The following is a 21,049-nucleotide window of genomic DNA, read 5'->3' on the forward strand; positions in this document are numbered from 1 at the left end:
AGTCTTACCCACCAGTCTCTCCTCTGAGCTCTTCCAGTAAGGGCAGGAAGGACATCACTTCAGAGGAAAATAAATAAGAGGTTGCTATCTAGACCAATCATTTTACTGCTGTGTACAGCTGACAKTGCTGTTTTCATAGTAACTCTTCAGTGTTAATAGGAAAACAAACCTCAGCCTTAGGAAAAAAAAATAACAAACAAAAATACCCTCATGGTTTTCTAAATCCCTAGCAGAAAGGTCATGGGGCATGCTAGAAGGACAAATGCAACTTGCTCACATCAGACATGGGGAACAACACAATAGCATTAGGAACAGGAGCCATTTCCCCTACATGCCCATACTTTAATATCTCTTTTTATCTCACTATTCGTGCCTGCCTTCACCCTCCACACCAAACCAGTCCCAGTAAGCAGCTCCCAAGTCACACCACCAGATGCTGAAGGACACGAGTCTTTGATCGCAGCACCGCTTTCTTCCAGAGCTGGAGCRCTCTTTAGAGCGAAGGAGCCTGTGGCTCGCGCGTGGACTGTCATGGACAGGGGCTGCCGGCTGCTCCGAACGCAGCCAGGCTCCGAGTGAGCGGGGAGGATCTGCCAGTGGGAAGGATCACAGGATTAAGGGCCTGTACTGCAAGCCCGGGGTCAAGATCCGTCTCAGAGYGTGTGTAATCACCTCTCTTGTACTGAATTAATTACTCTGTTCCCTACTCTGTTTTTCAGTCTTCTTCCAATACCATCTAAGGGACCTGACCCAGCAGCTGAAAAACTCTTTACACTCACTCACCTGGAGCRCAGCACAGTTACAAAGCAGGTCAGAAACGTGCAGATCTTCCCTGTGAGGGTGCCAGAGCCCTGGCACAGGCTGCCCAGGGAGGCTGTGGAGTCTCCTTCTCTGGAGGTCTTCCCAACCCGCCYGGATGCCGCCCTGTGCCCCGTGCTCTGGGTGTCCCTGCTGGAGCAGGGGGGTTGGACTGGGTGGTCTCTAGAGGTCCCTTCCAACCTCAGCCCCTCTGTGATTCTGTGAGATTTATCAGATTGTGGAGAGAGGCAGCCTTCCTTCTGCGGTAATCTGCTTCTCCCTCTTACTGAAGTCTACTCTGGCAAAGGAATCTTTCCATAGGAGGGAAAATACAGCTAAAAATGATCCTTATTTTAAGTAAAGGCTTCAAATCAACTATCAGCTAAATTGTTTCCTTCGTTTCAGAAAACACGCAAGCATTTACTTGAGACAATTTGGGACTTTTGCTTTTGCTAAGATATAAAATGATCAAGAAAGGACTGACCGATAACAGCTCTAAAATTCCCCCATCTATCCATGACAATCCTTCTCTCGTAAGCAAGAATGTTAACATTTTACACTTCGGGGAAATAGGTTTCGGATGCGAGACAGAGAGGCAGAGAGCAACCAAGCGCAACCAAGCAGSATTCCCACTCCTCAGATTACAATAACAGGACACGATTATTCATTCTGTCAGATGCTTCAAACCAAGCCAATAAACAAACAAAAAGAACCCAAAAGACAAATAACAACACACTGGGTAAAATATCCAGTAGCATTTCTTCCTCTCCCTCCAAGTGCAGAAAAGCACCTCCTATCCCTCTTGCCCCAAGCTGAGGCTTGCAGGTCCTAACACTTCTGACAAACCAGAGACAAGCTGGGCACTTGCATCTTATCTACACGAGTCAAAGATAACTAAATGAGCCTGACAAAGCACTACAGAAGCACGTATCAGCTGCAAGATTTCTGATTATTCTCAGATACTGCACGAAAGCAGCACAATCCTCTCTCTCAGGCTTAGAATTGGCTCAGATATTTTAAAGAGGGCAGTAAGCCTTTTTAGGAAAAAACACACACTAAAAAATCTAGTCAACACCAGAGTGAAGAGGGTTATCTTGAATGCACAGGGCAGACTGCAGCTTTTTTGGTGAGTGTGGCTTCTTAGCATCACAGATGCATCTAGATAGTTTCATTCTGTAAAGATCCCCACAGTGATCATGAAAGGAGACGTAGGCTGATTCTTTTCAGAGATAAACCTGAAGAAACAACACTAACACAGATTCCTCATCACCGGTGAAACGGTGACCTGGGTCGTCTGATGAGCCAGCAAACGCAGCCTGGAGAGAAACACTTATCAAAAGTTAACAGTAAGATAAAATGCTTGTTTCTGTGTCCTTCTCTTCGACAGCATCTCACCGAACTGCTGTCACTTCAGTGATTCACTTYGATGGGATTCATTTCTTCTAAAATGTATTTCTGGTACCAAAGAGGCAGCAAGGAAACAAGGGAGCTTAAGGTCTCAGAATTACACAGTTTTGTAACACATTTTTTTTAGTAGACATGTCACCCAGTGTGGGCAGATCTGCAGTGATATAGAAGAGAAACATGCAGAGGTCATGAGCTAAGTTGCACTGCACCCCAACAACGATGAGGAGAAAATGTAATGTTAGGAGGAGCTGAATGGCTTAGTAAGAAATCCGACCAAATATCTTGTTTCTGATGACATTTCCATGAATATAGAAAAAGACATTTTGTAGAGGCACTGGCTTTCCCCAACTAAAACTCATTTCAGATCATTCCCTCACCCTCTCAAATTCATGCAACACTGATAAAGTTATTGAGCTTCTGCTCTGTTTTTATTTCATTTAAACAACAGGTCTAGGGCAAGGTGGGAAGAGAACAGCACCTTTTTTAAAAAGAAACAAAAAAACCTATGCTACATAGAATAAACAGGTGAGCTTTAAAAAAGTTAATTTATATACATATACATACACACAGTAAAACAAGTTAAAAATGAAAAGTTGGGGGGGAGGGACTATTTCCAACAGAATGAGGGAGAGGAAAGCCATATTTCTCAGCAAGCAAAAGCACCACAAGCTGAGATCACCATGCACTGTAGGTACCAACCCAGCCTGGGCGCTGGAAGCAGTGTAGCTACGGCAGCACAGAGCTCCACACAGGCCAATCTATCCCGCTCCGTGGCAGAATCACGCCCGGGATCTGCCTTCAAGGAYGTTCGCTGGGCAGACATTGCCACACGGGACGCTCTGCTCGGCTTTGTCGTGGCAGTAGCCACAAGAAGTGGTGAATGAGCGAGAAGAGGCGACTCAGAGCTCTGCCATGGCACTGATGTCCCTGGGGTGCTTCCCTCGCAGAGGTCTCTGTGCTCACCCATGTCTCCCGGGTGCTCTTTGCAGGTGCTGCCTGTGGGTCACGCAGCAGACAACCTCTCATCACTCATCACTTGTGCATCCAGTGCCCATTCTTGCCCACCTACTTCGTTTCTTCCCTTATTCCTCTTCCACTCCACAATGCCTCTTCTATTTCCTCCAGGCTGACAGGATATTAAAACTAGGAAGGGGCATGAACACCTAGAAAAGGGGGCTATTCAGTGACCAAATCAAGTCCAAAACAAAAATAAAACAAAACAAAAAAGATTTGTCTTCAAAATATTAGGGAAAAAAAGAGCCTATTCAATTCTGCAGACTTCTGGCAGAGTTTGCCCTTTCAGCCCAGAAGTCTTTGTCTTCAGGGCCCACAGGCTGGGCCATCTCACCTGGCAAGAAGTATGCAGGAACAAGGCAGAAGTCTGAGTAAAAGAAGAACAAAAGTTGTAAAGGTTGGGGAAAGAAGAGACTCTAACAGGGAAACTTAATGCCTAGCTGGTAGCACTTATGCTACACGGTAGGCTTTCAGGAGAGTGAACTCCTTCCTGTTGGTGCGAGCTGCCCAGATGAAGAGAGCAGCTGCCATGAACTGCAAAGGTGCCGAGACACAGGCCAGGCAGAAGGACCAGCCAAATTCGCCCTGCACGTCATCGGGCAGGGGCAGCTTCTTGTGGAGCAGCTCAATCCCAGCTACATAGCAGCCAACCAGGCCCAGTGTGCAGAGCCCTGCGGAAGGAGCAGGAAAATRTAGTGAGCTTCACTCTGGGGTGACATGAGGGGCTTCTGGAGGAGGGAGGGGAAGTGGGAAGGGAACCCACCTGCAAGGAAATGGAGGACTCCAGTGGCAATGGCAGGGTAAAGGCTGCGACAGGCACAAGCACAGAGCCCAATGAGAGCCCCAAAACACATGAGCCCAAGGCTGACAAAGGGCAAGAGAAACTGCAACCTCCAGAGATCTGCACAGGACAAAAAAGAAAACAAGAGTCATAGGTTTGTTTAAGGTATACTAGGGAAAAAAAATACAAGTGTCAAAAGTTTGTTCTAGGTGTACCAGAAAATGACCTTCTCCCATTTCCTTACATTCCCTTCTACGCGCATCCCCATTAGTTTAGTCAAAAAGGACAGAAGGCTCTACTGAAGTAAAACTCTTAGCTCCCAAATTCACAGGCAAAAGACCTTCCCAACAACATGTACTTTTATATCTTTTAGCCTACAGCCAGTCCTAGGAGATATACATATATATGTGTATGTAGGAGATATACATATATACGTGTATGTATGTATGCTAAATGTTTTTATCCCTGTCAGAAAAGAAAGACACTTACAAGTCCGATTCAGATCCGTGCCACTATTGTGGTTTCCAGGCTCTATGTATTTTTCCATGAACTGATCCGAGAGGGAAAAACTGATGCAATTTGTGGTCATATCATTCTCTAGAACAAACAAAATAGCAAAAACAATTACTATCAGACTGTTCCCTCCATTCTCCACTCAAATCCTCTCAATCTTTTTAGTCAAGTTTCTCCTCRGACTTAAAATTTTGAAGAAAAACAAAAGCTCTCTAAAGAAATTKGTAGGATGCCTATCAGAGGGTAAACATATTGCAAATTTAGTAAAGTGAGGCACAGYATTCAAACCTGCAGACTCTTCAAGCTCACATGGATAACCAAGAGATCTGTGCTGTACTCGCCAGACTGGAGAAAAATAAATCACATGACACTTGTCTATATTTTTACATATCCTTCTACTCTGAGTTCCATAATGGAAGTGTTCTTATTTCCATGTATAGAATGTTAACACCTTTTTAAACATATTTTGTAAAAATAAGATAGACTAGGATCATTTACAAGAAGAGAAATATTTGCTGTGTTATATTCAGTTCTCCCCCACTTGTGAAAAATGTTACTGAGCAAAGCTGATTTTTTTCCCCAGAAGGTGTTTCTATTAAAACATACTTCACAAAAAGCTTTTTTTTCTGCAGAAGTGCTTTAAAGTACTTTTTTCCCCAAAAAGAAGGCTCAAAATAAAGGGCTGCACACACATATCCACAGCATTGATGTACTCAAAAGTTATTTTGACGTGATTAAAATGAGTGTTCATCACTCTTCCTTTTGGCTCCCATCCCCAGTCAGTGTGACAAAAGAATACAAAGCATTTTGGTTTACATCTGCATTCTTGCAATGACATCCAGCACCCTGGTACAAGGACTACGSACACAATGGGACAGGTGAGACATGTGAGCAAAAGGAACAGCTCRCTAAAAACTGTGGATATCCATTTGATAAAGTAGTACAATTCTGCTGTCATTGGATGCCTTGAAATTTCTTTAAAAAAAAAAAAGAAGTGATTGGCAGAGCAAGAGTAACTGTATTCCCAGTGGGAAAGCAGATGGGAGATAAAAAAGAAAAACAAGCCACAGACTAAATTTAAATCAAGTATCATGTGTCGAATCCAGATTTTGTGGCACTAACAGCCACAGAACACTTTGCCCTGTACTTCCTTTAAAGTTTACACTGTCTTTACTCAAAACCCACAGAAGGTAAAAATAGGTCTTCTGCAGGAACAAAGCAGCGAGGACGTGTTTGCGGGGCATTTAGCAATGTGCTACCCCAGGCAAGCAAGAAAGGTGCCAACTGCCCTGGAGATACCTGGTGGGCTGTACCAGTGGGAGTTCTTGGGTACAGTGATGCACCTCCGCCACAGTCCAACTGTGCCATTGCAGCGGAAGAGCGCGTCCGTGTAGGTCTTCTCATCTGCCTCTTCGCTCACAAACTCTTCCCAGATGCTTTTGCCATTTTCCGTGACGTTCTCAGCCGGGGACAGGGTGTGGTATTCGTACCAGAAGTCGGTGCCGATTGAGGCTGCCATGTAGATGGTGGATATTAGGCTGAGAACACAGGCAATTACTAGTGCTGTAGCAAAACGGTTATCCATCATTGTGCCTTGGCTGCTGTAACGAAACAGAAAACAAGGGGAAAAAAATGAAGTGAATAACTCTGCGTGAATGACTCAGAGGACAAATTTACCCCAGCAGTGCGAAATTCTTGTCACCACCCCTCTATTTCCCTCCAGATATGGATCTCCTCCAACAAGCTGGAAGCAAAGGAACATTGAGCAAGTCTRCTACTGTACCAGCTAGCATCGACCGGATCTGCGAGTCCAAGGCAAAGAAGTTTCCCTTCTCCCACCCRCACCGTCACCAGAGGCAGCTGCTCTTCTCTGAGACAGCAAGTGAGAGCGCAACAGGGACCCTGACCCCTAAGCAGATGGCTCGGCTCATTTGTGATCCTGATGGTCAGGAACTGCAGAGAATCCGTCTCGAGTGCCCTGTCAGAAGACTTATCTTTCCTTAAGAGATTACTGAGGGCAGAAGTTATTTTTAGGCTGCCACCCTATTCGTCTTTCACAGCCTGTGTTTATAGCAAAGATAAGAACCACAGGGGAGCCAGGAAAGCTCTGCCTGGTCCTTCACAAAGAGCAGCCATGCTCAGGTGCTGGGATGGCTTTGGAAAGCAGAGAAATGTATCTAGACACTAGACATGAAGAACACAAAGGAAGCACCACAGTCAGAGGTGGAGATTGTGCCAAACGCTGCAGTGACAGAGCGGTGATTGCGGGGAGCGAGAACAAGGCAGAGGGAGCGCCACGTCCCTCGGGCATTAGGGGACAACAGTTTCCCAAACTGAAAGGTGTTGTGGATTGGCACAAGGACCTTGCCCGAACTCCCCAGAATACAGGTCACCGGCGCACGCCCTTCCAGGGCTGTACCCATCAACAGTGCAAGCTCAGGCACAYGAAAACAGAGACGCCAGGCATGCTGGCACTTATGGCAGGATTGTCACTCTGAGGAGTAACAGATTGATAATACATGAAATGTTTTGCAGAGAGTGAAATATGGCATAATCTGGTGTAATTATGCCAGGGGACTTTTGAGTGTCAATTAGGGTCATGCATTTTCTGTGCTCGATTAAATTTATGGATTGCGTTGAATCAGGCTTGATGTCTTTGTGAAACAAAATAGCAATTTAAATTAATCCAGCTAAAGCTAGTGTGGTGACAGGAGGCTGTGCCTGATCAGCTCTTGTCAGGTGGTTGTTTTACTTGGCTTCTCTCACACACTTGGTCAAAATATTTTGGTCTAGCTTCTTTCTGACTGAATAGATTGCAAACTAAACTGGAAACAGCAAGTTCCTAAAGGCACAACATTTGCAAGGCAAAATACAGGAACACTCAAGCCAAACTGAACCACGAAGTCTGCGTGATGAAACAAGTAAAAATACCGCAGTAAAAAACRAATACTGTGCAGCATTTAATCCTTTGATATGTATTTGCATTCTTCCTTGACATCTTCGCACTCAGCCCAAGGCACAGAGGGCWGCAGATGAGCAGAACAGAGAAACAGGATGTACCCAAATAAAAGTCGAAATCTCCGTTTTTCCTAATTGACCTTGCCGAGGAACTCCCCTCCCCTTTACAAACTTCACATAGCCAGCAGGGCAAGCAGCACCCACAGCCCTGCCACCCTGTTTCTGTCCAGCTGGGTGCACAGCTCTCCTGAGCTCCTGAGGTGCACAGCTGAGCTGCTCTCCTGGGAATTCTCTTGGATAAGCAGCGGAACAGGCTGTTGAACAGGCTAGTCTGGATTTGCCACTGTACTGTAGTCGTATTCACTGCAATAAGAACCCTCTGCGTTAGACTCCACTTTTCAGGAAGAGCTCTCTGGAAAGAGGAATCACAAGGAGCTACCAGCTCCATCCATCCACCTTCAGAGGAGCAGCCAGTGCCAGTAAAATGCAACTGGGGCTTCAATGGGCCACCTGTTTACAGCCAGTGCCTTGTGATGCTGATGCTTAAAACAAAAAGTCATATCACTTGGTACTTAATATACTGAAAGAAAACAACTGGTTCAAAAATTTGTATTTTCAGGTACAATACTCTGTTGTCAGGCCCAAAACGCTGGTGATGGGAATATTCTTTCTAGACTGTCATTAAAAAGCAACCATGTGCTTCTGGCCAGCTTGCTATGCATGGAAAAACATGCATGGGCTTGGCAGAGTCACTGTCAGCTAGCAAAAGGCAGCAATTCACAGGCAAAATGAAGGGTTAAACCTCAAACACAGAACTAAAACAGTGATCAGTGTTTGGTATACTCAGGGAAGGAAAAAAAAAAAAAAAAAAGACACGTGCACGTGTCTATGCAATGAATCCAGTGATACCGAATGATGGCAATGCACAACTCTGGAGAGAGGCAGAGAGGAGCTGAGGAGGATGCAGCCCCCAAGCTTGTGCTGCAATTGCCTGTGGAAGAACCCTGCGTCACGTTCAGCATGGACAGGCATGTGTCAGGGCAAAAGCAATACACACCCAGTGCCTTGTCATGCAGCTCKGCTCGCTGCTTCCTTCTAACATCTCAGCTACTTGCAAAAAAGAACTCCACAAACACGTTAGGCAAATTCTGACCTAGAAGTTTTTCCTGCCACACACACTGTACTACCCTGACTGCTCTGACTGCACTGACTACCCTGCCTGCTTGCACTGTATGCCCAATGCATCTTCACTGACAGCAAATGCACGTGCGCACTTAAAAGCCAGCAGATCTTTGCCATACTAAACGGCTGATAATGCTTCCAGTCCCAGGCAAAAACTCCATGGGACTAGTAAGCAGAGGCTGTGAAAAACAGGTTACCGGGGAGAGACAACGAGCATAGACAGTGCAAGATTATGCCACACCTTGCAGAAGGCTTCACTGCCTTAGTTATGCACAAAAATAAGCAGGATGTGTTTTGCAGAAAGATTAATTACAGAAAAAAAGGTAACTACTGGGCAAGGTGAAAGCACTTACAAGGACTTAAATACTGATACTAAATAGAAATACTTTCTGTCAATAAAGAACCTTAAWCCTTTTACAAAAGGTGCATTCTCACAACACACTTGGTTCTAACCCAGCACACTTGGTTCTAACCATAGGAGTCGTTTSAGGCTTTCTGGCTTAAACTAAGATGTACAGTGAACACAAAGCAATGCAARCAGAAATGCCTCCCAGAACATTGTAACTACACTTGTTTTCAAAGACATGAGACATGCTGGTGTTCAATAATACAGATTTCTAAACAAAACAAAGCCATGCACATGTGCAGCACGAAGGAGCTGCTGCTCAATACAAGAACACCAAGTGTCAATACATAAACCAGACAGTAAAGGCTAAACTAACTGCAATATTTAAGGGAAAGACATACATATGTCACTGAAACAAAAAAGAGGGTAAGGCAGCAAAGCTGAAAACAATTACAGCAGTATAAAATTAACCATTCTAGCAAACACAATGACTGGAAACAGAAAAAAAAAAGACACTTAAAAAGCATTTTAAGAAGCTACTGTAGCTTAGCAGAAAGGTAAAATGTAAGATGACTCATACTCTTTATTCAGCTACAGTAACAACTCCATTTGGTCAACAGCAGGCCCTCATATTTAAGAAATTCATTTTACAATTTGCCACAAAACAGCAGGACTGCAAATCCAGTCTACTGGATGCTGACATTCTCAGAAACATGTTTGCAAACTTGACTGATCCCTGGGAAAGCAGAGAGTGCAAGAAGATGTAAACATATGGAGAGACGACTACCCAAAAGACCCGACTTGTGATACTCTCGGGAAAGGGAGGATTAGTGGAGATGCCATCAAAGGTGCCTCACCTTCAAAGAAGAAGGAGCAGCTCCTCAGCACACTGGGCTCCAGGGATTCCAGGTCACTTCAGGGATAGTTTGCTCTCCGTGTTCTGCAGTAAGGCAAGAGCATGAGCTCCAACCTGCCCTAACTGTTCCATTCATTCCTTTTCCTCTTCAACATCACCAGCTCTTAAGAAGCGAACTAGGAACAGAAGACAAATCAAGCAGTTAAAGGCAGCACCAATTTGCCTTGAATTTGAAGAAATCTCCCAACATTATTTATTAAAATAATTAAGTATATGACTATGGGAGCCCTGCTGGCACCGCTACCGCCCATTCAGGGCAGGCGAGGAGGCCACGGCGGCGGGCAGGGGTCCCCACGAGCGGCTGACCCCAGGAGCGCTCTCCCCAGGGAGCACCAGGCCGCTCGGGGCCACCTCGCCCCCCGCCCCACACCGCGTCAGCCGGAGCCGCAGCCGCCCACGCCGCGCCGCCATGGCCGGGCCAGCCGCGCAGCGAGGCACCGACGAGACCGGCGCCGCGCAGCACGAGCCAGGGCGCCGCGCTGGGGCCCGGCCCGGCCCGGCCCGAGGCGGCTGCGGGACCCACCGGCCATCGCCGCCGGCAGCCCCCGCGCCGCCCCGGCCCCGCTTCCGCCCCACGCCCGCGCAGCGGCCGGGGCCAGAGCCGCGCCCCGCGCAGGCGCCGCGCGGCACCCTGGGCGCTGTAGTTCTGCTCCCGCCCCGCGCGGCGCGGCGCGGAGCCTGCCGGGAGCTGTAGTCCCTGCGCCTTGCCGGCGCCGCCGCGGAGCGGCCCTGCCCTCCTCACCCCCCCGCTCAAAGCAAACCAACAAATAAACAAAAAGCTCGGACTAACAGAGGGCTTCTCAAAGCAATTAGYAGCTGCTCAGGGACCACCACCACGGCCAGATTTGATCGTCCCATCCCCAAACTAACAGATGTTCTGAGCACTGAGTCACACCTTGGGGCTTTTTTGTGTCTCTTGAGGACTTCTGGGGAGCAATCCCACCTGGCTCCTCTTCTAGAGCTGCCAGGAACCTTTTTCTCTTTTTTTTTTTTCTTTTTTCCCAAAGGTTTTTTCAAGCTGGGGTGGTGAAGGTGGTAGTAGTGATAAAAACAGCCCTCTGCGATGCCTGCATCTTAGTGCAGGAGGCTATTTATAAGGAAAACAAAGCCTCCCACTATGCCATACCTTACAAAAACTGCCGAACTAAAATCTCAGCTGTTAGYGTGAGCAAGGAAATGCCCTGACTGGGACTTATGACAACTCTTAAAATATTAAGCATTAAAATACGAAATGCCTTTGTGGARGGCCTGGAAGAAAATGAAGCATCACCCCTGATAACCTCGGCCGATGACACAAGGCCCGTGGGAAGGGTAAATAATGAATCGGACAGGGCACTGGTGCAGGGTGACCTGATCGCTAGGAAGGTGGGGGCAAATAAACATGCATTTCAATATGGTCACTTACGAGGTCGTTCGTTTAGGAGCAGTGCGTGGAGGTGCTACTTGCACGATGGAGGGAGGACTTTATCCCGGGAAGCASCAAGAGCGAAGGACAGCGCAGCATGGCGGGTATCCAGCTGCCCATAGGGAGCTGTGACTGAAACGTGCGCCGGGAACCTCCGCTCTGCCAACAGAGAAATCCAGGGAGAAAGAAATCATGTCGCTTCTTGAGCTGCCACTTGTTGCTCAACTGCACATTGATAAAGTGAAGTCTGAGAAGGGGTGTGGAAATCACTGAGCAGGTAGAAGATAATTTTCAGTGAAATATCACTGAAGGTCAGGCTATAGTTTATTGAAGGGGCCATCGTGTAAGTAATGGCAAAAAGGAGCAAAAACTCGGTAATGGATTTTTCAGTTTACCTGGCAAAACTATCTGGGGTTGAAGTTAGAAAACACTAAAAGAAAAACCCACAACAACTGTATTTTAGGCCATGAGAACAAGGAAAAGTGGAACTGTTGATTATAAATAGCAGTAGATTATCTACCACTGGCAAGTTTGTAAGACTTTTCTTTAAAATTCTCATCTAATGGAAATGAGAATCAATTTTGGAAAATGTTATAGCCACAGCCACTACTGCATGAGAGCACAGTGGCTACCTCTTACTCATCACCTGCCCTGGTCAATATGATGTGTATAGATACTCTAAGAGCTACAGTGGAAGACAGATACCTTTTTATTTTTTATTTAATTTTAGAACACCCTCTTTCTGAAAAAAAAATCTCTCCATATAATAAAGGTAACCCAGTTGAAATGTTATAAACAAGTGTTTATAACGTTATAAACAAGCAAGCATTTTCATTTTCTCTTCTCACCTCTAATTTGCTTCAACAGAACATCTGGCTGATCGGTTTAGCTACACAACAGATTTATTTCAGGCTTTCACAGTAAAAGTCTGTTTAGAAACTGTGGYAGTTTGCACATCAAAGCAGGAAGTGAATAGCACAGATGACTATAGCTTAAAATTATTCCTRCTTTTTACAGAACTGAAGTTTATTAGATAGCAGGCCTGGATCAGGTGTAAGACTAGCTACTGTCGCTAACAGAAATTCTCACGCACTGATAAGAGTTCAGCAATAATTTTGCAGGCAAAAAAAAAAAAAACATGTAAAATTAGTGTTGTTTTAGCTCAGATATTTTATGGAAATAAGTAAAACAAATGTTGTAGGGTGAGGCGTTATCAAACTAAATTGAAAAGGGAGTGAAACGAAGAAGCCTTTTTCAAGTATCACATTCAATTCTTGAATTCTTTTGACCTCAAAAGGTACTGAAAAGCCTTCCAATGATACCAGTTAATGCACTGAAAGGTACTACCTTTCCCCACATTCTTTTCTTCCRTAATAATAAAAAAGGGCAGTCTTAGTTTCAGGGTTTCAGACACAGTCCATTGAGTATTGCATACAATGTTCCACAAACTTTTTCTACAGTCTGCCTGTTTTATTTCTGTTTTCTGTATTTTTATACCTGTGGCACAGGACACACTAGACAGAGGGCATCCTACCCTTTATTTATTTATTTATTTATTTATTTATTTATTTATTTATTTATTTATTTATTTATTTATTTTAATGGCAAGAAGGCTTTCCGGAAGCCCTTGTTCCAAATCCGTGACAGCTAGCCAGATGAATAGCACAGATTCACTCTAGTGACACCCACTCATCCTCCAGGTATGAAACTACGCCACCCTATCACCACGTACTATCTCAGCACCCTAAATCTTACTTGAATAGGTTGTGCTCTTCCCTCTCTACTCCAGACTGAAAGCTCTRGTGGTTCATAGAATCACAGAATGCTTCAGGTTGGAAGGGACCTCAGAGGTCAWCTAGTCCAGCCCCCTGCTCACACAGGGTCACCCAGAGCAGGGGGCACAGGGCTGCATCCAAGCAGGTTATAAAGATCTCCAGAGAAGGAGACTCCACAACCTCCCTGGGCAGCCTGTGCCAGGGCTCTGGCACCCTCACTGTCAAGAARTGTTTCCTTAAGTTCCTGTGGAACTTTTGGTGCCTCAGCTTGTGGCCGTTTCCTCTTGTCCKGTCGCTGYCCACCACTGAAAAGAGGCCGCCCCCTCCTCCTCRCTGCCTCCCTTGAGGTATTTATACACGCTGATCAGGTCCCCCCTCAGYCTYCTCTTCTCCAGGCTGAACAGRCCCAGCTCCCTCAGCCTTTGCTCACAGGGCAGATGTTCCAGGCCCCTGGTCATCCTCGTAGCCCTGCGCTGGACTCTCTCCAGCAGCTCCACATCCCTCTTGGACTGGGGAGCCCAGAACTGGACACAGTCTCCAGACGTGGCCTGACCAGGGCTGWGTATAGGGCGACAATCACTTCCCTCGACCTGCTGGAGACGCTCTACTTAATGCACCCCASGATCCCGTTGGCCTTYTTGGCCACCAGGGCACACTGCTGCCTCATGGTCAWCTTGTCRTCCACCATGAYRCYSAGGTCCCTCTCTGCGGGGCTGCTCTCCAGCAGGTCCACCCCTAATCTGTACTGGTGTCCAGGGTTATTCCTCCCCAAGCGCAGGACCCTGCACTTGCCCTTGTTGAACTTCATGAAATTTCTCACCGCCCAGTTGTCCAGTCTGTCCAGGTCCCTCTGGATGGCAGCACAGCCCTCAGGGCTATCAGCTACTCCTCCCAGTTTGGTATCACCAGCAAACTTGCTGAGGGAGCACTCCAGCCCTGGCCAGCCAGAAGTTGCCATTGCTCTGGTTGCCTCTGCGCTTGCTTTCACCAAGGCTGCAACGCGGTGGGGCTGAGTTCTGGCCACTTTGATTTCTCTTTATTAGGTCTGCGAATCTCTATTCCTTACAGAAAGGGTTTGAAGCACAATCATTTAGAAACTACTACACTTTCTTCTACAGATCAAATGAACCTCTGTTCCTTCTCAGCATTTATCATCATTAATAACTCACTAATACCTACTTCACTTTAKGTGACTACCTGTGCTTACATAAAAGCACATGCACACATCAGAATAAGAGATCATCTAGCACAACAGTAAAAAGCAGAATCTATAAAAATAAGGAACAAAAAAGGTAACTTGCTACCAGAACTGTTCAACTGCAGAAATTTGTGTGTGCTTTAGTGGGGGAGGGCAGGACTTAACAAATTCAATCAACAACCCTGCACACTTCCTGAGCAGATCTCTTGTACTGATTTTGTCATTAAATTAGAAGGCTTCCATCACAGATGTATCACACACGAGCTTTACAGAACCAGGTGCAGTGATAAGCAATGTCTTCCCTTGCTGCTATCTGAAAAGTAGCTGAAGCTTATAGAATGTAGGATTGTATTTGGATTTTAATCCATACCTGTGATGCCTAGCAGTTTCCTGGGGTACAACTCCTCAGTGTTTCCTATTGGGAATGGCAGAAATGCTGAAGTAGCACACTTCATAAGGGCACTTCTGAAAGAAGGACCCTCACAGAAACAGGCACTTCTGAAGCAGAACTGGCTGACTGCAAAGGGCAGTGTCTACTATGAGCATGTGGTTGAAAAAAGCCTTAGGATCACAGTCAGGTTCAAAACTACTCAGCACCCACAAGCTGTTCCTATTTCCAGATCTCCTCAACAAAGCTGTGGCACGGGTTGAACAAGATACATATCCTATTTATCCTACATATCTGAGGCCAAGGCAGAGACTGTTGCTCCAACAGAGAATTTTGTCTCCTGCTGTCCAGGGTTGGAGGAGGAGGCAAGAGCTGTAGAAAGGACAGTGAAGAGAGGATGGAAGGTCTCCTCTTGGTGAYACAATGTCTTATGATATTTCTTGGATTTTAGCACATTATGGTCTGAGCTTTCCAGAATATCCGTGCAGAAGTTATTTATAAAGCTTGTGATTGCATATAAGATGCTAGACTCTTAGAGCACAGTAACATGTTTGCCCATGTTTGTAAAAGAGCTCAAACTTGGAGCCTGCAGATGGTAGGATTCAGCWTATCTTCTAATGATAGAAAGGGAGTGTCCCCACCATACGGTTTCCAAGTGGGTAGGAAAAACCTGAAACACATTCCCTGAAGTAGCTATAAGCAAAGATGACACCAAACTCGCCTTAGCTCTTAATCCATTAAACGTGATTTATTTAAAATGATAGTTGCATATTTTTACACAGTACTTACTTGAAAAACAGGTGTTACCATAATAATCTTTAGATGCTCAACGAAGATAGCTAGAAGATGATTTTTAACTTGTGCTTCCTTATAGGTTCATACATGCATCTGTGGAATAAAATGGGTAAATCTAAAGCTCTGTGCTTTATACATCTTCATCTTTTTTTTTTTCAAAAAAGACTTTTTGATGGGTGGATAACACAGATAATTACAGATTTGAAAGTTTCATGCAAAGCAATCAGCTAGAGACCACTATTGCCCTACAGAAAGGAAGGCTGTAGTATAAAACTTGTTTCCTATTCAACATCAGAATATCTACTCAGTGAGGGCCCTCTTTTAAAAGTCCTTGATCCAGCAGCCCTTGTTTTCCTTTTAGCAGCTGTTTGTTTTTCCAGGTGCCCAGAAGTGTATCAAGGACCTGGCAGACAGGAGCAGATAACCTAGGCATAAGCAGAGTGACTCCACAACGTAATGGATGGGATTCATTTGCTGTGTGTGCAATCTGGAGTTGCTGTTTGCCTGTGGGCACATCCATGGATGTGATTTTTTGGAGCTAGAGAATGTGTCCATAATCAATTTGCTCAAAGCCTTGACTATCCTGGAAACACATCTGACCTGTAAACATGCAGATGGCACGGAGGGGTAGGAAAAGATTTGCAGAAGCGAGGAAGGATGATGAAGACCGGTAGTAGAAGTCGTTTCAAATTAGCATGCACTGAAAAAGCTGCAATAAATCCAGCAGTTTAAAAAACAAGAGATTTTCAATTTGATTTATGCAAGATGAAAGGGTTACCTGTAGGCTAAGCCTCAGCTAGAACAGTGTGGGATAACTGCTAATAAGYGACGAAGGATACTGAAGTTGTTAGGATAAATGAGAATGGCCCAGAACACCGACTCGGGGCCATGCACGAGCAAAAGGAGAAGGAAGAAACCACCAGTCTAGAAACCAGGAGTGTGGCCGATAAGGAAGATGGTTAGGTTGGGAAGTTAGGTTTCAGATTACAGAAGAAAACAGGACACACTGCTAAGCTGTGCTGTAAGTTTCACATGCATTAGTTAAGCCGGGTGAGAGGAACCCTGGGCTGAAGAGCAGCACTGGGGGCAGTGGCAGAGCTGTGGAAGCCTGGGGTTGGTAGAGAAGAACTAAGAACCGAGCGGAGAAGATAGCTTTAAACTAAGTTTAAACTAAGTAAACTAAGTTTTAAAAGTTTCTATAAACATGCTCATGTAAGAGGAGTACTGTCCACAGAGAACAGCAGTCCCAACTGAACAAAGAGCGCACGAATATAAACCTCCAAGATTCAGAAAAGCTGAGCTTGTCCCTTTATAGCAAAAGATGAAGAACACGACACCTGAATTCACTGTTCTTTAACTTGGGAGCTCATACAATCTCAAACCTTTGCACCAGAAGTACCTTTCCTGAAAAAGAAAAAAGAATCTTGAAAACTGCCTTCCCTCCCCCGCACCAGGAACTCCTAAACCTGGTTTGCTTATAGGGTTAAAATGAAGAAAAAAGTCAACAAAACTAAATGTGATTTAAGAAGCCCAACTGCTTATTCTGAAGACAGGGCTCTGACTAATCAGAGGCTCTCGTCACTAGGCTGCTTCCTGCACGATTGGCTACGAGCACATACGTTACCCCCCAAAACCACTTTTCTCCTCCTTCCCCTCCCTCGCTTGCTAACATGTTTTTAAAGCCGACCTCGAGGGGAAGGGTGGGGGGAGCTCGGTGCTCCGAGCAGGGATGAGGACGGCTTGGCCGCAGATGGAGCACACTCAGCTTTCCCCCGTGACTGCAGTTACCTTCAGCTATGACTACTATGATGACAACTGCCAGCATCAACACCTGGAGCAGATGTCTACTTTCCTCCCTGTTCTGTACACCGCCGTGTTCCTGGTTGGCATCATCGGCAACTCCATCTTAATAGCGTCCTTGGTCTTTAAGCGACGAATCCAGAGGCTGATTGACGTCTTTATCATCAACCTCGCCGCCTCYGACTTCATCTTCCTCATCACGCTGCCATTCTGGGTGGACAAGGAGGTGTCAGACGAGAGCTGGAGGGTAGGCTCTTTCCTCTGTAAAGCCAGTTCCTATGTCATCTCAGTTAATATGTACTGCAGCATCCTCCTCCTCACCTGCATGAGTGCAGACCGGTACCTTGCTATCATGTATCCCTCTACAGCCAGAAGGGTGAGAACGAGATCCTACGCCAGTGGGCTGTGCATTGCTGTCTGGCTCTTATCGTGCTGCCTGGGGGTGCCAACCCTCTTGTCCAGGGAGCTGAAGGAGCACTACGGAAAGACGTACTGCATGGACAAAGCCATGACGGAGGCAAAGCAGATGGCATCACTCATGATTTTAATCCTGGCCTTCTTCTTCCCGCTGCTGAGCATCTTAACCTTTTACTGCTCCATCACCAGGAAGCTCTGTGTGCATTATCAGAAGTCTGGGAAACATGATAAGAAACTGAGGAAATCCATCAAGATCGTCTTTATTGTAGTGGCCGCTTTTGTCATCTCCTGGGTCCCCTTCAACCTTTTCAAGCTTATGGCCATCGTTTTGGGCCTCCTGAAGTCGCCTGACTGTTTTCCTGACCAGGTTGTCCAGCTGGGCCTGAAGGTGAGCAGCCCTTTTGCCTTTGCCAACAGCTGTGCCAACCCTTTCATTTACTGCTGCTTTGACAACTACATCCGCAGAGCCATGCTCAGGTGCCTGTGCCCATGGCTCAAGATGGGCAGTAGCAGCAGCAACTCTGATACCTTGGACACGCGCCTGAGCCATTCCTTGTCCAACTTTGTGGCGGGGGAATATGCCACCAGGAAGAGGAAGCGGTCTGTGTCCCTCTGATTGGGAGCTGGGGCTGTGCAGGAAGGAGCTTCTCCCTCCTTGCTGCAGGAGGGAAGGGGGAGGGAAAAAATAAAGCAAGAAAWGGGGAAAGAAAAAAAAAAGAAAAATAGCAACAGAGGGGCAAGAGTAGCAAAGTCAGCTCTTCAAGTCAGAGGAAGACTGCTTTGCTAAATACATCTCCCTCATACAGAACAGCAAACTGTAACCATAGATGGATGGTTCACAAAGATCACTGTGTCACTGTACAGAGTAAACCTGAAACTCTCATTCCAAGAAAAATCAATCCCTTACGCTGGAACCCCAGTAAAATTGACTACAAGSTAAAGAAAAACTTGTCTGATTCACAGTCAAAGCCTTTCTAAGGCAAGTTTTGAACAAAATGCAGATTCTTTTTTTTTATTCAGCCCAGAGCAAGAAAAACACAAGAAGTGTTTCTTCTCTTTAGCTACCCACAAAAACAACAAAGAGCCCTCAAACCAACCTGATCAGCTATGTGTATTGGAGATTTTCTGAATGTAAAAATTCAACCTTTTAATGAACCTGTGGGTTACCTCTTTTCAGAATTTGTCATGTGCATTTTTCTTGAAGTCTCGGCCACTTGATTACAAGATTGAATCTCAGTTTCAATTACAGCAATTAAACTAAGTTTCTAGTCCGTGTGATTTCAGGATGCAGAGAATCCAGAAGACAAGCAAAAGAAACCCTGCATTTAATCCTTTTCTTAATAGATAAATAAAACACAAAAATGTTCATACTTTTAAAAACATGTTTTGGGGGATCTGACACATTTCCTAACTGCTTGGGTTGATGGTGTGACATGCTGTGCGATTCAAAATAAAGCATGTCTGCTTTATTTAGCTGCAATGGGTTTATGTAAAGATGCATATAGGAGGGCTGCTTTCCCCAGCTGGAGCCAGAAACTGAGTGGAAATGTGCCTGAAAAGCCAAGTTAGCAGGAGTTTCTCAAACATTTGAATGGTTCTCTGAACACCCAGTGCTGAAAAATCTTGGGGGCAGGAATGCTCACGGAAAAGGAATGAAAAAAGAGCGCCCTATTTGATCATTTATGGAGTTGGACAAGTTTTCCGAAGATGTGTGTAACTTGCAGAGCACCCTCTCTGCGTGTCTGTGGTGGTTTGYCCCTGTCCAGCAGCCTTTGGGGAACGCAGGTGTTGCTTTTCATCTGCCATGGGGCAGATACTGTTTGCCTGCCCGGAGCCGTGYTGGGCAGCAAGCACAATGAGGGAACAGAGAAAGCACCACGTTTTGAACAGCTGCAGGACCTCGTAAACTCACAAGCTGAACACACAAGGAACAAAGAGTTAAGAAGCTCAACTGAAAACTGTTACTGGACTTGTGTAAAAAYGACCACATGCCATTTATTAAAGCTTTCATATCCTTCTAAATGCCAGTGATGGAAACGCTTACTTAAAACAAAGACACCAAAATACAGTGTTTTAAAGTGCACAGCTACAGTATTAAAGTTCCAGCACCAGTGACACCTTTGCTGCACTGCAACATGTTCCATGTTCTGTTGTCTCTCCTCTTAAATGCTTAGCTTACTACCTTGCTATTTGTCATAAATATAATAAATCAATATTAAAACATCAAGGATGTGTAATGTGAATGAGACTGTTGGAAACCTTCCTATTTCCTGATACTTTTAAAAGATTTCTATCTCTCTTCCTTGCACTAAACCTTTGTAGATGTTGAAGTAGCTATCATGAAAACCCACATTGGTGTTGACTTTTGCAGCAGGGCTCATGCTATTGGTAAGTGACAGAAGAACATATTGCAATTCAGATTTTGTTTCCATATAAGTAAAAGTTTTTTCATGATTCTTATAGCCCTGCAAGATAAAGCAAAGTCAATTCTGCCAAAGAAAACAAGAGTCAGCAAAATATATCTCAGGGTTTCTTAAAAAAAAAAAAAAGAAGAAGAAGAAGAAAAAAATGGTAACAACTTTCACACAATCTTTTACATAGCATAACCCTTGTCATTTTACTGGGCAGCAGTGTTTTAAGTCAAATTTTAAGTTTGGTTCTGTGTTCCTGCATCCTAGCTTTCATGGGAATGAAATAAGCACAAATCAATAGTGTAGGTGTCCAGAAGAAGCCACAGAAAGGTGTTTCACAAGCAAAGGACCTGCCACAGGAGTACCTGGACCGCTTCAAAGGGCTCAGTGATCTACCACGAGATCTAAAAGGCTGTCTAAGAAGCAACAGGGAAACAAGGTATCTTAAATTCCCACTATCGTCCTTACGTGGTTGGATACCACTGTGTTTCATCCAAGAGCATGCGTGACACCTATCATTTTAGCCTGTTTAGATGTCTGTATGAAGCATGCCTGAATGTATAGATCAATATGGAACAGGAGATTCAGTGAAAGGTGTTTCCCTCTCAAAAGGGCAAAGCAGCAGACAGCGGGGAGATATTTTTACATTTCACTACAGCCAAGAGTTGCTTTCTAGACAAGTAAATACATCAARATTATTCCTAGAAGCAACATGACACTTTCCATATCGATGGAAAGTAAGTAACTTTTATTTTGGGTAGTTTAACTAAAAAGATGGGCTATTTCCTACCTGAGGAGGTGACACAATGAGTTTCAGGGTGCACAGTCACACAGCTAGACCAGGTCTACGGTTTCAAAGAGAAGACAAGCTCTATTCCAGCTAGCATACTTCACCAGAAACAGAGGCATGGGCAAGGCCCAAGTCCTGGTCAGATGTGGGAAAAA

At 45.3% G+C, this 21,049-nt stretch overlaps 2 protein-coding genes across 3 annotated transcripts; one reads left to right on the forward strand and one right to left on the reverse strand.

Moving 5' to 3' along the window:
* Positions 1–2,776: 2,776 nt before the first annotated feature.
* On the reverse strand, positions 2,777–10,031 carry CLDND1 (claudin domain containing 1). 2 transcript variants are annotated; one of them, XM_026037224.1, is made up of 5 exons: positions 9,857–10,031; positions 5,813–6,111; positions 4,490–4,597; positions 3,983–4,120; positions 2,777–3,890 (listed from the first exon to the last, which is right to left on the reverse strand). In XM_026037224.1, the coding sequence occupies exons 2-5, from the start codon at positions 6,099–6,101 to the stop codon at positions 3,670–3,672; spliced, it is 756 nt and encodes a 251-aa protein (XP_025893009.1). In that variant the 5' UTR covers positions 6,102–6,111; positions 9,857–10,031; the 3' UTR covers positions 2,777–3,669. The 2 variants fall into 2 exon arrangements, with proteins under 2 accessions (XP_025893009.1, XP_025893008.1); XM_026037223.1 differs by having other exon boundaries at positions 5,813–6,114.
* A 7,174-nt stretch (positions 10,032–17,205) lies between these two features.
* Positions 17,206–18,309, forward strand: GPR15 (G protein-coupled receptor 15). Its single transcript, XM_026037221.1, has one exon. It carries the CDS (start codon positions 17,206–17,208, stop codon positions 18,307–18,309), a length of 1,104 nt encoding a protein of 367 aa, XP_025893006.1.
* Positions 18,310–21,049: the final 2,740 nt, after the last annotated feature.

Source organism: Nothoprocta perdicaria, unplaced genomic scaffold (genome assembly GCF_003342845.1).
Source record: "Nothoprocta perdicaria isolate Ctin4 unplaced genomic scaffold, notPer1 scaffold_193, whole genome shotgun sequence".
Classification (NCBI taxonomy): Eukaryota; Metazoa; Chordata; class Aves; order Tinamiformes; family Tinamidae; genus Nothoprocta; species Nothoprocta perdicaria.